General features: G+C 37.3%; 1 protein-coding gene across 2 annotated transcripts in view; it reads right to left on the reverse strand.

Annotated features, from left to right (window-relative positions):
* l(2)k09913 (transmembrane protein 53-like lethal (2) k09913) overlaps window positions 1-5,587 on the reverse strand; it is a 44,996-nt gene extending 39,409 nt beyond the window's left edge. For both annotated transcript variants that reach the window (XM_090385668.1, XM_090385667.1), the window contains exon 1: window positions 5,291-5,587. In XM_090385668.1, the coding sequence (XP_090241794.1) occupies window positions 5,291-5,377 (87 nt within the window). In that variant the 5' untranslated portion in view covers window positions 5,378-5,587. The remainder of the gene's footprint in view (window positions 1-5,290) is intronic.
* Between the last annotated feature and the right edge of the window lie 8,995 nt (window positions 5,588-14,582).

The raw sequence follows: 14,582 nt of genomic DNA on the forward strand, positions 1-14,582 counted from the left end.
CATCTTCCCCACTGCTGGTATCATTCCCTCGTTCCTTGTATAATTCTCTATAGTAGTCTTCTGCTATTTGAATTATGCCTTCTCTGCTGTTTATAAGTACACCATCACTATTCTTCAGTTTCAGTATCATTTGTCTTTCTGTATTACTGCTCATGGCTGCTGATTTAAATCCTTTGTTTTCCCTTAATGCTTGTTCTACTTTTCTTGTGTTAAATCTTCTTATGTCCTCTCTGAGTCTCTTTCTAATGGCTTAGCATAACTCAGTATACTCAATTTTCTCAATTGTCAGTGTTTTTCTTGCTCTTCATTTGTCGTCTTTGGTTCATCATGACAAGTGTTTCTTGACTAATTTTTTCTTCTTTGGATTTCTGTTTCCCTATAGGTTTCTTGGGCTTTATCACTTTCAGAAAGTTGTAATATTCCTCGTCGATATCTTGGTCCTGAGCAGTCTGCAGAAGCTCAAACTTGTTCTTAAGTTCCAGTACATACTGCTTTTTCTCCTCCTCTGTTATTTCAAAGACCTTTGTATTATTTACTCGAGTCAGTTTTTTCCTTTCCTTTCCAACATCTATATCAAGTGTACATCTTACCATTCTGTGATCACTTCCAACATTTACCTTATTCAGGACGGTAACATCATTCACAATATATCTTCTGTTAGTGAGGATGAAGTCGATTTCATTAGTTGTTAATCCATTTGGACTCTTCCATCTCCACTTTCTGTTCACCCCTTTCTTGAAAAAAGTGTTCATTACTGACATTCCTTGAGATTCTGCAAATTCCACAAGTCTTTCACCTCTTATTTCTTTCACCAATTCCAAAATTTCCTATAGTTCCTCTTTCTGCGCTGTTTTGCCTTTTTCCAACCTTAGCATTGAAGTCCCCCATAATAATAGTGTAGTGGGTTTTCTGCTCATCTAGAAGACTCAATTTCAGTGTACATTTCTTCAACCTCTTCATCATCATGGCTCGATGTTGGTGCATAAATCATTATAATCTTTAGCTTGTACCTCTTAAAAATCTTGAGTATTAGTCTTGACACCCTTGGTGATGTACTTTTGAATTCCAAAATGTTGTTTTTAAAATCTTTATGGACCAGAAACCCAACTCCACCTTCACTCCTTTCACTGTTTCCATTGGTGTACAGCAGATTTCCACTTGATAAACTTATAAGTGATTCATTTCTTCTTCTTGTTTCAGCCAAACAGATGATATTGCAATTCACATTTTCTAATTCCTTTTCCAGCTCTAATATCCTGTCTTCACTGATGAGTGATCGTACGTTATAACAGGCCAAGTTCAATTTCCGTGCATGGCAGCCTGGTCATACCCAGAGATTCTTAGCACCCTCTGCTTCCACTCTGATCCTCTCGCTGCCGTAAGAGGGAGAGTGAAAGCTGCTGGGGACTGAGGGCCATTTGTATTGTTGTGCTCTCATTGCTGGAGGGTTTGGTCTTTTCCTCTTCACGCTGACCAGGCGTCTTGAAGAGAACCACTCTACACGTTCGTTGCCACCTAAGTGACGTAACAGGGCTTACCATCGAGAAGGTGTGCATGAGTGGATTTTAGGGAGGCAGGCCAACTGGACTTCTCCTAAATCTTCTGTAATAGAGAGATATTGGATCCATCAGTGTTTTAGGCTGAGTGTCTGATAACACACAGGATACCTGTTCCCCTCTAAGCCACTATGGTGGTAGCGTCTTTAATTCTCTGCTTAGTTCCTGGACCTCACATGGCAAAGGTGGTACATAAACACAATCCTTTATGTAGCTCCACAAGAAGAAATCATTCTTTCAACTTTGTTGAAACAATCTTTCGACAAGGCTATGCGTGTGGTAGAGGTATGACAGGTAACACCAACTGGCAGTGAATGATGGAACTACACACCTCGGCAGTAACTAGGAAACTTTCATGTTTTCTCATTCACATGAATAATGGTATTTTCACATGAATAAGTAAATGGTATCTCTCTTACCCCATATGCAATAAATTATTGAAAATGTTCCCACAATTTATAGACACCCTGTACAGTATATATAGAAGCAATATAATATATATAAAAAAAGTGGAAAATGAAAGCGTGGTCATTTTCTTTTTCTTTCCCCTAACTTATTTTTACAGTTTGTATATACAGTCGATTCCTGTTATTTGGCTACCAGGCAACTGTTTATTTGGGCTAAATCTAAAAGAACAGAAACTAATTGAGAAAATAGCCAGGGTTTTCTTTGCATTTAATCGGAGCAAGAGACTGTAGCACTGGAGATCATCCCCCAATTCTCGCTGACCGGACCATGTGGTCCAGTCGGAGACAATCATAAGCCCATCATAAAGTGAAATAAGTAGGCCCCAGTTACATGATCATGGTTAGTAGAATCAGCCTCTTTATAGAATCAAATTTCAAAAAACCAGTGCAAATCATTAAAACACACTACATTTTCATCGTCATCATATGTTTATTTATAAGAATCAGTTTTGAACACCTTTGTGATATTATTCTAAAGCACATTTCTGGAGGTCACTAACAAACAATTTGCAGTTTCTTAGGCTTTTCTATTAGTGCAATCTACTATAAACTGGTAGTAAACTCGATCTTAATGCATTTGTGATAATACCAATATGTTTTTACATTATTACGGTGAAATGTGTTTCCCCTTCACTGAAATCATCAACCATATAAAAAGCATATATAAATTTTCAGAATCTTCTCTTCATTCCTATTTTTTTAAGCTTCATAAACTTGTTACTCCGTATCTCACTTGTGCATATAGTGTTAGTTGCAATTTGTGTGTGCCGTGTTCTTTGTTATTGATTACTTATCTTTTTTTTGCTGTTTTAAATTTTACAACCCAAAAAAAAATATATATATATCAATTATCCAGTATGTACATATTACACTATTAATTAGGATATACATTTTAGCATAAATTTATTTTTATTTTGCTAAACTGTGGAAAATATTCTGTTGGTTTTTTTTTTTTTTTTTTTATGAGCATCAGAGACTAAAGCACTTTCTCCATGTATATTGTCTGTAAATTGTGTGTGTTCTGAGGTCGATTTTCTGTTTTGCTGGACAAAAAATCCAAGTTCCCAGGAGAAAAACCATGCTACACTTGCCTGAGACCGGTTAACTCAGCCATGTTGTGAAAGAGTCCCACAAAAAATTCCTCCCATCATCGACGGGACTCTCAAACTCATATCTTTTCCACACAGTGTGGGGAGACTGGCAATCCTACCAACTGTGCTACCCCATGAAGGCATACTGTTCGATTTTCACATAATCATTTAATTTTGTTAATTGGTGAGGTAATAAAGTGTAAATTTGTGCTTAATATATCTTTACTTTTATAGCCTGTGGATAATATTCCTCCTATTTTCACTTATAAAATTATGGTAAAGGAACGAAGGCTGAAAGGAAATTACTGCCAAGAAGTTTATTATAGAGATTTTTAATATTATCTATTCAGCCTTCCTTTACCATAATTTTAAGAAAACACTTAATATCATTAAATATAAAAATTGATTGATGAAAAATTTCGTGAAGGGACTAATGGATTAGATAATGGATTTGCATACTTCAGAAGTGTATTTCTTAATTTAACATATGCCAAACTGAAAAATTTTTTGTAGGATCCCAAATTAGGAAACTCCTGAAAGATATGTTTGAAACCCAGTTAAAGGATGTCGAATTGGCAGCTTGGTGATTGTTTACGGTGGTATTACATGGTTTTTTAAGTAATAGGAAAGAAGAAAACTATGAAATGTAAGTGTATAATTTGGTTGATGGGATCCTGTAATGATGAGAGATTACTGCTACTTCCTTCTGAGGGAAAGTAAACAGGAATACATAAAATCCCTTAGTAGCAAACATTTTTAAGAACAATTACAGGTATGCTGATTATATTTTATTGAAATATAACTATTTTGCAATGATTTACGATAATTTTTGCAAAGTTAAATGAGTTATAGGGAACATTTTTTTTACATTTGTATTACAAACTTCAATTATACATATATATCTCTTTATTTTAACATTAAACATTGGTACATCTTTTGATGTATACATGATAAGAGACTTTTTATGGTAACTTTCAGCATCAGCACATTTATTTCCTCTAGAATCACATATTTTCATTGCCCAGGTATGACAAAAAATATTTTTTTGTTGGCTAGTATTATTTCTCCTGATAAGTTTTTACCCGAAAATTACTGGACACCCACTGAATTGCAGGAGGTGTTGGTGGGCAATTTTTTGGTCCGTAGGCCTCATTTTAAGAAGGATGTAGCTGTTGGAACGAGTACAGAGAAGGGCAACAAGATTAGTGAATGGAACGAAGGGTTGCTCTTATGAAGAAAAGCTTAAGTTTTGCAGATTACAGTGTCTGGAGACTAGGCACCTGTGAGGTGATCTGATTGAGGTGTATACAGCTTTGAATGGTTTGAGCATGCTCAATGCTGATGGGATTTTTCCTCTTGCTCAGAATAATCACCTGAGCAGGCATAAATTCAAATTGAGAAAAGACAGTTGTAGGATAGATGTGCGGAAATTTGCCTTTAGCCAGCGGGTAGTTGATTGGTGGAACAGAATTTCATCTTTTGTTGTGGAAGTTGATATCCTAAATAAATTTAAGGTTGAGCTGGACAGGTATTTAGAACGAATGGAGGGGCGAAATGGGAGCAGTTTTTTTTTTGGCTGATGCTGCATAAGCTTGCTTTCTTGCATCATATGCCACTACTAATGCTAATGTGTTCGTAGCCAGTGAGAAGCTTCAGCTGCATGTCGCTAAGCGGTCACCTGCTTTCTACGTGTAAGCAACAAAGTTGCAATGACGACAACGTAACGCGCATTGATACACCCCAGTTATGACGAGAACGCCATTTCTTCATATGCCGCTAATTAAAAAAAAAAAAAAAAAAGGAATTACTATGTAACTTATGAACGTATGCTAAATTTTATGTTCCAAAATATAACACAATTCTTAGATACTATGGCTTTTTTTATCTGTATAAAATTATGCTTAACCTCGAATCTTAAGATACACATTCTGGAACTCCTGACCTATATACATAATATAGCATTAGCAGATTCTATTTATCTGGTCACTGACATTTTTTTTTTTAATTAATGAATATACTCAATTTTAATAATATAAAATAATGTTTAAATTAACAATTTGATGTGTTGTCAGTGAAAACACATCAAAAGAACAGTATCTTTAAACATATAATAGCAATGCAGTCATACATAAACATCCAGGATTTTTAAATGCAATCAGAATTGCTTTCAGCCTACCCGTCGAAATGAAGGAAAATTATCCTGAGAGGAAGGGACCTCGAGTGACGAAGCGGCACTTTGGAGCGATCGAAAAATACGAGCCATGATTCCTTTCGTAGATTTTAGATGAGCATAAACACTGTTAATTTTAATAGTAGGAGCTTCGAGTATTACCACAACACACAATATAGTAACTTATTAAAAAAACAACCTACAAGTTATCATTCCACGGTATTCCTTTTCCTATAAATCGACAGTCGGAAAGCACTAGGACAATCACTGAGATATAAAGTGATCAGTTCATTTATTGCCAGCACCAACGATACGAAAATGAACTGACATGGCCTTCAAAACCAACGCGCATGCCCAGCGAGTTTCCAGAATAAGCGCTACTCCGACAGTTTTTTTTTTTTTTTTTTGGTAATTCTCCAGATCTTGGGTACAACTCCATATTTGGACTAACGGTCAGAAACAAAGCAGTGTTTGACAGGTGCCACTCACTCACTCGCTTCCCCGCACACATATAACACGCCAAAAACATCGTAATACATCGAAGTCTAAATAAAGATAAAGAGAAACGGCAATACAGAATTAAAATAAGCGAAAATAATTACAAATTTTCAAAAATAACCACGTTTTTTGCTTAAATTCCTCACGAAGTCGAGGAATCATTTGAATACACAGTATTAATTAAATTATTAACATTCAACTTGTTTCTAGTTAACTTAAACAACAATCCCCATGGCTCACTATTTCCAGTAGTACAAACCAATTCTTTCCATGCATTAAATTTGTGTTCAAAGATTGCCTTATGGTATTCTCTCCTCTTAATTTTATACATTTCTTTATACCTTAATGCTTCATTATTACTTCTACTCCTAACCCTCTGAAAAAGCTTCCTCATTCTAAACACTTCCCTCCTTAATACTGATAGCTCCAAAGACCACCAAGGTACTTTATAAACCTCTCTGTTTTCTTCTCTTAGCAGCCAAATTTAAAGCATTAAAAATAGAGGATTGAACAAAAAATGCATATTCAGAAGCAGTTAATGAATTTAAATTGTCCCTAGTATAAATTGAAAAACTATCCAACACAGCACTTTAAATTTATCCCACTTAATATTTTTATAATTAAATCTCAAAGTATCATCTGTTGACATATCTGTATTGCTAATTTCAGATAAATTTATAATTATTACAATAGCTCTGTGATCACTGTTAGTCATATTTGTAACAACATCCCAAGAACTGACTCTTCTATTTAATTGATTATTTACTAAGGTGATATCAATATTGGAAACACCATGAATGTTATCAAAAGTATATGGTTTAAAAGGTTCATTCAAAACACTTAAATTATGACATAAAATGAATTCCTCTAATTGAACACCTCTATAATCAACCATATCACTATACCATAAATGTGATTTTGCATTAGCATCCATTGCTAAAATAAGATTACTAGAAGCTACAAAATTCATTACATTTTCTAAGTATTGCACTGAAATATCAATATTAAATGAAGGTGGACAGTATAGAGATACTAAATAAAACGATATCACATTAGTTGAAACATGAATACAAGTAGCATGTTCAGAACAAAGACTAGATATAACAGTGATATTAAAACTCTTATTAAAAACTACAATAGCAGTTTTAGGTTTAACTACAGTAGTGTGTATAACATGAGCAGTTATTGGAAATCCAGTGACCTTACAAGAGTTTGCAAATGTACCTACATAAGGTTCTTGGAGACACAGAATATCATAACCTCCTTCAATCATACCAACTTTAATTTCATCCATGACATTTCTTCATTTTTGCCCATTCAATTGAACAATTCTTAAATAATTTACTCTATGATCATACGTACTAGCATTATTCATCATAATTAATTCGCATACTTGCAATTTCCAATGCCCTGATATATTCAGGGCAATTAACATTTCTTATAGAATGATCATGAATCCTTCCCTTCCTTTTACAATTAACACATTTTGGAGTACCATCCTTATCTTGACAATCACTATATTTATGCCCCCCCTGGGCACAATGCCCACAAGACACAGTCCTATGTGTACAGTTACCAGCTGAATGCCCGAATCCCAAACATTTAAAGCATTTGGATATTATTACAAACTTTCTGAATTTAAAAGAAGCAAACCCAATGTATAACTTATCACAAGCTAAGATACACCAGTATAATTTTGGATTCATACTTATAACCCAATTATTATACCTGGCTTTAGATCCAGTACAAAATCTAAATAATACACCCTCTTTAACTTCCAATTCAGTAAAACCAAAATCCTTAAAGTTCTTATAAAACAAGTCCTCAAAAAATTCCTCCTTTTCCACATCCTTTGGCACATCATATACTAAAATTGAAGGGTCTGAAAGTTTAATGTTGTCTAGTTTTAAACCTTTATTTACTAACTGTTCAGAATTGATAATTTTATTCAAATCCTCCCTTTTAACTGTTTCAATCAGCACTCCCTTATTTCTTATCATTTTTAAATTTCTAATTTTAATGTCCTTAAAGCCTTCTTTCAGGGATTGAGCCACAACATCCTTCACCTCTTGACTGGAAGTAAATTGAGTATTGTCTTCTGCTTGCAATATAAGAGTATTGCCCTGTTTTTGCTGAATGTTTTTAGGTTGATGCCAATGATTTCCATCTGACACACCTTCATGATCCTCTAAAACAACTTGAGCACCAAATTGCCCCTTTACAACACCTGATTTCAATTTATCTGCCCGAACTTATTGAAGAAGCACATGTTCCTCAGTCGTTGCGCCACTCAATGTGATTCCAGCATGATGGGGCTTCCCTACATTACACCAATGACGTCCGCCAACACCTAAACGTTACATTAGGACATCATTGGATAGGTCGTGGTGGTCCGGTTCATTGGCCTGCTAGATCGCCAGACCTATCATGCCTGGACTTCTTATGCTGGGGTCAAATGAAGACATTGGTGTACGAGACCCTGTTGATTCAGTTGAATACCTCGTCGCTCGCATCTCTGTAGTTGCCGGGGAGATTCGAGACACGCCAGGAATCTTCCAGAACGTTAGGGATTCCATGCGGCGGCGCTGTTGAAGCCTGTGTGACTGCTTCTGGTCGAACTTTCGAACACCTTCTGTAGCATGGCTTTTTGCCAATGTAAAACTTGTCATTAAAATGATTTGTTGTTTGTTTGTTTGTTATTTGGTTTTTAGGAGCATTAGCAACTAAGGCCATATTGCTCTGGGAAATGCGGCGGTCATTCCCTGACCTTTCCGCATCCTCCGTATTTGGTGGTGACAGGCTGAAACCCCGGTTTAATCAAGAAGCGTGTGCTACGCACTGCTGCTCCTTCCCAACTGGCAACGGAGGCGCCTTAAAATGATTTCTGTTACACTAACGAGTTGCAGTTTCTGTTCTTTTTCTTTGCTTCTTTGTTCACGTGACCTCCCGCATGACGAAGGACCCTGCAATGCTATGTGATTCCGATTCGTCTTTGTGCCCCCTACACCTCCTGCAAGTTTGTCGCACTAGTAGTGAATCACCCTGTATATATAAAGCAAATTATTTGTCTGGATGCCGACAATAATACTCCTGAATATTACCACACGGTTCATTTCTATACTTTCATTTAAAAAATGGACATCCAAAGCCACAATATTTAGAAGCCTAGAAAGGCCGATTTATTTATTTATTTATTTATTTATCTATTATTATTATTTATTACTTAAAGCGATCCTAGCCAATCCATTGCAACCCCGCTGTCAGTTACACGTAATTTAGCAGTACTCTAATATAAACGCTCTCCTGTACAGGGACGGAAAAACTACCATGACCAAAACACATGCATACAGCATTTTTATTTGAGGTGTTAGTCAAAACATCAAAGGCAGGTAAAGTTGGGATATCAGAGAAGTGCTGTTACACAGATATAAAAAAATGCAGAAATGCAATTTGGGGAGTATAATGTGTACAGAAAGGATAGGAAAGGAGGAGGGATTATGCTATTAGTTAAGAAACTCAAAATCTACGGAAGTGCAGCCATTGACATGGGTGGACAGTACAGTTGAATCGGTTTTGTGTGACATATGCATCGGGAAAGCAAAATCGAGAGTTTTTGCATCAACATTTACACAAGAGGAATTAATCAGGGATGGGAATCTAGAGGTGTGTGAAACTCTGGAAGTGAGTGAAATGATTTTGTAATAACTGAACGCAAAGTGAGGGAGAAATTGTTGAAAATGCACATAAGAAAGGCACTTGTGGTGGATGGGATCTATCCAGTTATATTAGACGAGGCAACAAAGGAAGTAAGCAAACCCTTAGCCATAATTATGAGAGCTTCTTTGGACTCAGGGCAGGTACCCATAGACGGACTGTGACCCCAGTTCACAAAAGAGGATCAAAGGGTGACACAAATAATTATAGATCAGTTTAACTCCTGTTCCAAGGAAATTAATGGAGGCACTGTATAAACGAGCGTTGCAGGATCATCTAGACAAAACTTCAGTTATAGTTGAGACAGAGCATGGGTTGTTAAGGAGAGGTTTTGCCTGACTAGTTTCATTGGATACTACACTGGTATGCAAAATTTAAGGACCAGTCAGATTTTTACATGTAGCTTCTCATAGGAATGGCCTGGAAAAGCATACCAAAGGAACCTGAGGTACAGAAATGATGAAGCAAACAACACCGACACAAAGCAAACAAAACGGTACAGAGGGACTTTATTCAAAAATAGCAACATATCATTTGCTGCTATGATACAGTTGCATCACTGCGAAAAATGGAACAAAAGGAAGAAGTGTCCTCAGTAGGAGATATAGCCACCCGTAATGTCGATGCAGGCCTTGCACCGCCAATCCGTACTTAGAACAATCTTGTTGATAAGTTCTTGCGGTAACATCGTCCATTCCTCTATCAGAGCCATATTCATCTGGTGAACATTTTCTACTGGATGTGGACATGCCACTAGGCGTCTCTCAAGTGCGTCCCATATGTGTTCGATGGGATTTAGATCGGTAGAAAGGGCAGGCCATTCGATACCAACAATGTCCTCACTTTCCAAAAGCATATCAGCAGCTGCAATGCGATGGGGTGTGGCGTTATCACCCGTAAACAGGAATTCGGGGCAATTGGCACCTCGGAACAGACGCTCATGAGGAAGAATTACCTCAGTATACTAGCATGCACCAGTTACAATACAGTCTTCCGGTATCTGGAGTTGTGAACTTCCATCCAAGATAACGACTTCCCAGACGAGAACACGTATCAATCCATTTCAGTGATATTTGCAGGTGATACCGTGTGCCAATCTCTCGCCAGATCAGCTGACGTCCATAATCGCTGCTGAGACTGAATCTACTCTCATCGGGAAAGAGTACGTTAAGTAAAGATTTTACGAAATCTTTACGTTAAGTAAAGATTTCGGCGGTTGTAACTTTTAGAAATAGTGTGGGTCCTTAAGTTTTGCGCCCAGTGTATGATGTGGTCACAAAGGAACTGGGTGAAAAGAATAATTTTGATATCTTATATTTGGATCTCAGAAAAGCTTTTGATACTGTGGCACATGGAAGTCTACTGTACAAATTGGGGCAGTGTGGCATTAAGTGCAATTGCTGTTATGGATAAAGGGATGGTTGAGTGGTAGAACACAGAGAGTGGTAATCAATGGGCACTTGCTCCTCATGGACTAATGCTAATGTTATATGTGGAGTCCCTCAGGGTTCAGTGTTGGGTCCATTGTTTTCTATATTTATTAATGATATTGAAGAAGGTATATCAGGCTTGATGTCTAAGTTTGCAGACGATACCAAGGTTGGCAGGGTTGTTAATGACAGTACACTACTGCAACAGGATCTAGAAAAGTTGAGCAGATGGGCTGAGTGATGGCAAGTGAAATTTAACATTAGCAAATGTAAAGTACTGCATATGGGAAGCAGTAACCCAAACTAACATATCAACTGTGTGGTACTACACTGAAAGAGTGTGTTCAGTGTCAAACGGCACCAAGGGGTTCCCCATCTCCGCGTATTATACATTGTTGGTGTGAAACAGAACACTGTCAACGCCAGAAGTTTAAAGGTATATGGATTTTGTATAAGTGTAATGTCGTGTACCGTTGTTCCTCGGGTCATTTAGCCGCTGGGAACCCAATCGGTCTCAACGTTTGCGCACACTCCGCCCGGTGGGATGCAGACCAAATACACCAGTATTATAGTTATTTAATCTGGCAGGTCCTGCCATCTATGTCCTGAGATTTCAGTGGCTAGGACTTAAAAAAAAAAAAAACAAAAACCCGCTATAGATGGAGGTCAGCCAAAAGGGGTACTGGTTATGCGATTCGATGTTGTTATTAAGTTTTTGGGTGTTGCGCTCAAGCAATTTAGAGATTCGGACGCTGGTTTGTAAGCCTTCTCTACGATACAGAAGAATACCCCCAAAACAGTAGAGATAACCCCCATATCCCACCAAACGAAAAAGAGCGTCGGGAGGACACGAGGGGTAACCTCTCCCCGTCTGGGATTGTAGGCAAAGGATCACGCAACGGAGCGTGGCAAGGAAAGCTTAATGGTATGACAGGTATGACACTCCAGCGAGCTGTGCTGCTGGAGTGTCATACTGGAGCAAAGAACCCATCCTGTGTTCGTTTTAGTGTTTAGAATGAAAAGGACTTGGGGGTAATTGTCAGTCCGATATGAAATTTTCGGAGGAGTGGAGATGGTCTGCAAGAGTAGTTCATGGTGTCTTGTCAATAATATATGGAATTTTTTTAACAGGGTTAAGGAAGTGGTTGTTTCCTTGTAAAAGCAATAGCCAGCCACACCTTGAATACTGTATACAGCCTCTGGAGGCTGATTTTAATAAGGATGTAGAGCTGGCGGGAACGGAAGTACAGAGAAGGGCAACAAGATTAGTAAATGGAACAAAGGGTTTCTCTTACGAAGAAAGGCTTAAGTTTTGCAAATTACAGTGTCTGGAGACTAGGCACCTGCAAGGTGATCTAACTGAGGTGTATAAGGCCTTGAAAGGTTTGAGCATGCTCAATACTGATGGGATTCTTCCTCTTACTCAGAGTAATCGCCTGAGAGGACATAAATTCAAAATGAGGAAAGTCATTTGTAGTATAGTGTGCGGAAATTTGCCCCTATCCAGCTTGTGGTCAATTGCCGGAATAAACTTCCATCTGTCGTTGTAACAGTTGATAGCTTAAACAGATTCAAAGCAGAACTAGCAAAACATTTGGAGCGAGTGGATGGGTGAAATGAGAAGGTTTTTTTTTTTTTCTCTGGCTGATGCTGTATAAGCTTGTTTTCTTGCATCATATGCCTTTACTGATGCTAATGCTAATTCGGCCCTAGAAAGAAAGTGCAAGACTCATGGAGTAGAAGGTCTCTGGGATTTCACACTCTGCCGTGGGTTATCATTGAACAATTGAATATAAATTTGACGTATTGATTACGTCTTTCAATGCAGACATAGTACGAGTAGCGAATATGTGATGTCATTGAGAAATAAGTGAAGCTGAATTTGAATAGGGGCAGTTCAATGAATATAAGCAGGAGAGGTGTGATGTTATTCCATTAGGATGTATACATCTAAGACACCGCATCCAGTTGACTTCGGTGACGAGTGCAATATTGAGTTAGTGTGGTGTAATATAAACACTGGGAAAAAATAACTGAGAGAAGGAGAGTGTTACAGTTGTAATGATTGTGATGAATATACCGAATAGCTTTACATGGAAATAGAGTGTGGCCAGCAAATAAGATGTCTCATAATAGAGGATTGTAACTTTCCAGATGTAGATTGAAATTTGTTTGGTCATTCACACTAGCCAGAGTTTAATGGATTTCTTGGATGACTCTTTTCTACAGCAGCATGTTACAAAGGCTACAGGAGGAAATAATACTCTTGATCTGGTGGTTATCTCTGATTATTCAGGAGCCAGAACTATGGTCAGACAAGCGGGACCCCAGGCCCCATGTATTTTAAAATTGCTTCACTTTTGAGTTAATGACAGTCCGAATTCTGTTTAACGAACTTATTTATAGCGAATTTTTTTGAATTCCCTTTGGTAATTAAATTTAAAATAGTTTCCGTAGAACGAAGAAAATTTCCATGTAACGAACGGATTATGAGAGATTAACTTTGTAAGCACTGTTTCCACCTCTGGCCTTTAGGCAATTAGAAAGTGCGAATCAAGAGTTAAAGAATTACCGTGCAGCAAAACCTATGCAGCCACCTATCCCACATACCGAGACGTCTGAGGAAAGAGAGATGTAGGATAGATGTACGGAAATTTGCCTTTAGCCAGCGGGTAATTGGTTGGTGGAACAGACTTCCATCCCTTGTTGTGGAAGTTAATAGCCTAAATACATTTAAGGTTCAGCTGGACAGGTATTTCGAACGAAAGAAAGGGTGAAATGGGAGTGGTTGTTTTTTTTTTTTTTTTTGGCTGATGCTGCATAAGCTTGCTTTCTTGCATCATATGCCTCTACTAATGTTAAGTCAACTAGAATATGTTTTCCATAGCCAGTCAGAAGATTAAGGCGCAAGGGCAACTAAGATATTTATATATGCCCGCAACATAAATAACCTCTGAAATGATGTTTTTTTTTTTTTTTTTTTTTTTTTTTTGGTGGTGGTCAAAGAATATTTACTGGTTCCACTAGTCGCTCAGAAATTTTAATGATTTCACTTAAAACACGTACAAACACAAGATGGTCGTCCAAAGAACGAGCAATAAAAAATAAAATCTTTGTTCTTACAAATAACAAAAGTTCATGAAGTCTTAATTTATATTGAAGACACGTTTGCAATTGCGGAAACTATCAGATTTGCTGAAAATCTGCTTTCACAAATATATTATCAATTTTCATGCAGATTGGCTATATGGAATAAAATTCTTCATATATCATCATTCTTCCCTTTCTTGGTGATTTCCTTTTACTTTTGACTCTCTCTCTCTCTCTCTCTCTCTCTCTCTCAGGGTTACTCGGGAACTTTTTTTTTTTTTTTCCTGGTGCAGCATAAGCCTCAGGCTTCCTTGCATCATATGGATATTAATAATAATAATAATAATAATTCACACTATGTAAATAAAGCATTGCGAGCTTCAAATTTTTGAATACGAAACTATTCCCAATTAATAAGCGGATTGATAAAAAAAATCAAGAAACATGGGAAAGTGAATTTCAAGATGTTTTGGGATATGCTCCTACCACAGCAGAAAAAGGAATATATATACCAGCTACATTTCCAGATGAAAGAAGAAAGAAACAACACACTTTAGCATTAGCAT

Source organism: Mastigoproctus giganteus, chromosome 12 (genome assembly GCF_048544385.1).
Source record: "Mastigoproctus giganteus isolate SK-2022 chromosome 12, ASM4854438v1, whole genome shotgun sequence".
Classification (NCBI taxonomy): domain Eukaryota; kingdom Metazoa; phylum Arthropoda; class Arachnida; order Uropygi; family Thelyphonidae; genus Mastigoproctus; species Mastigoproctus giganteus.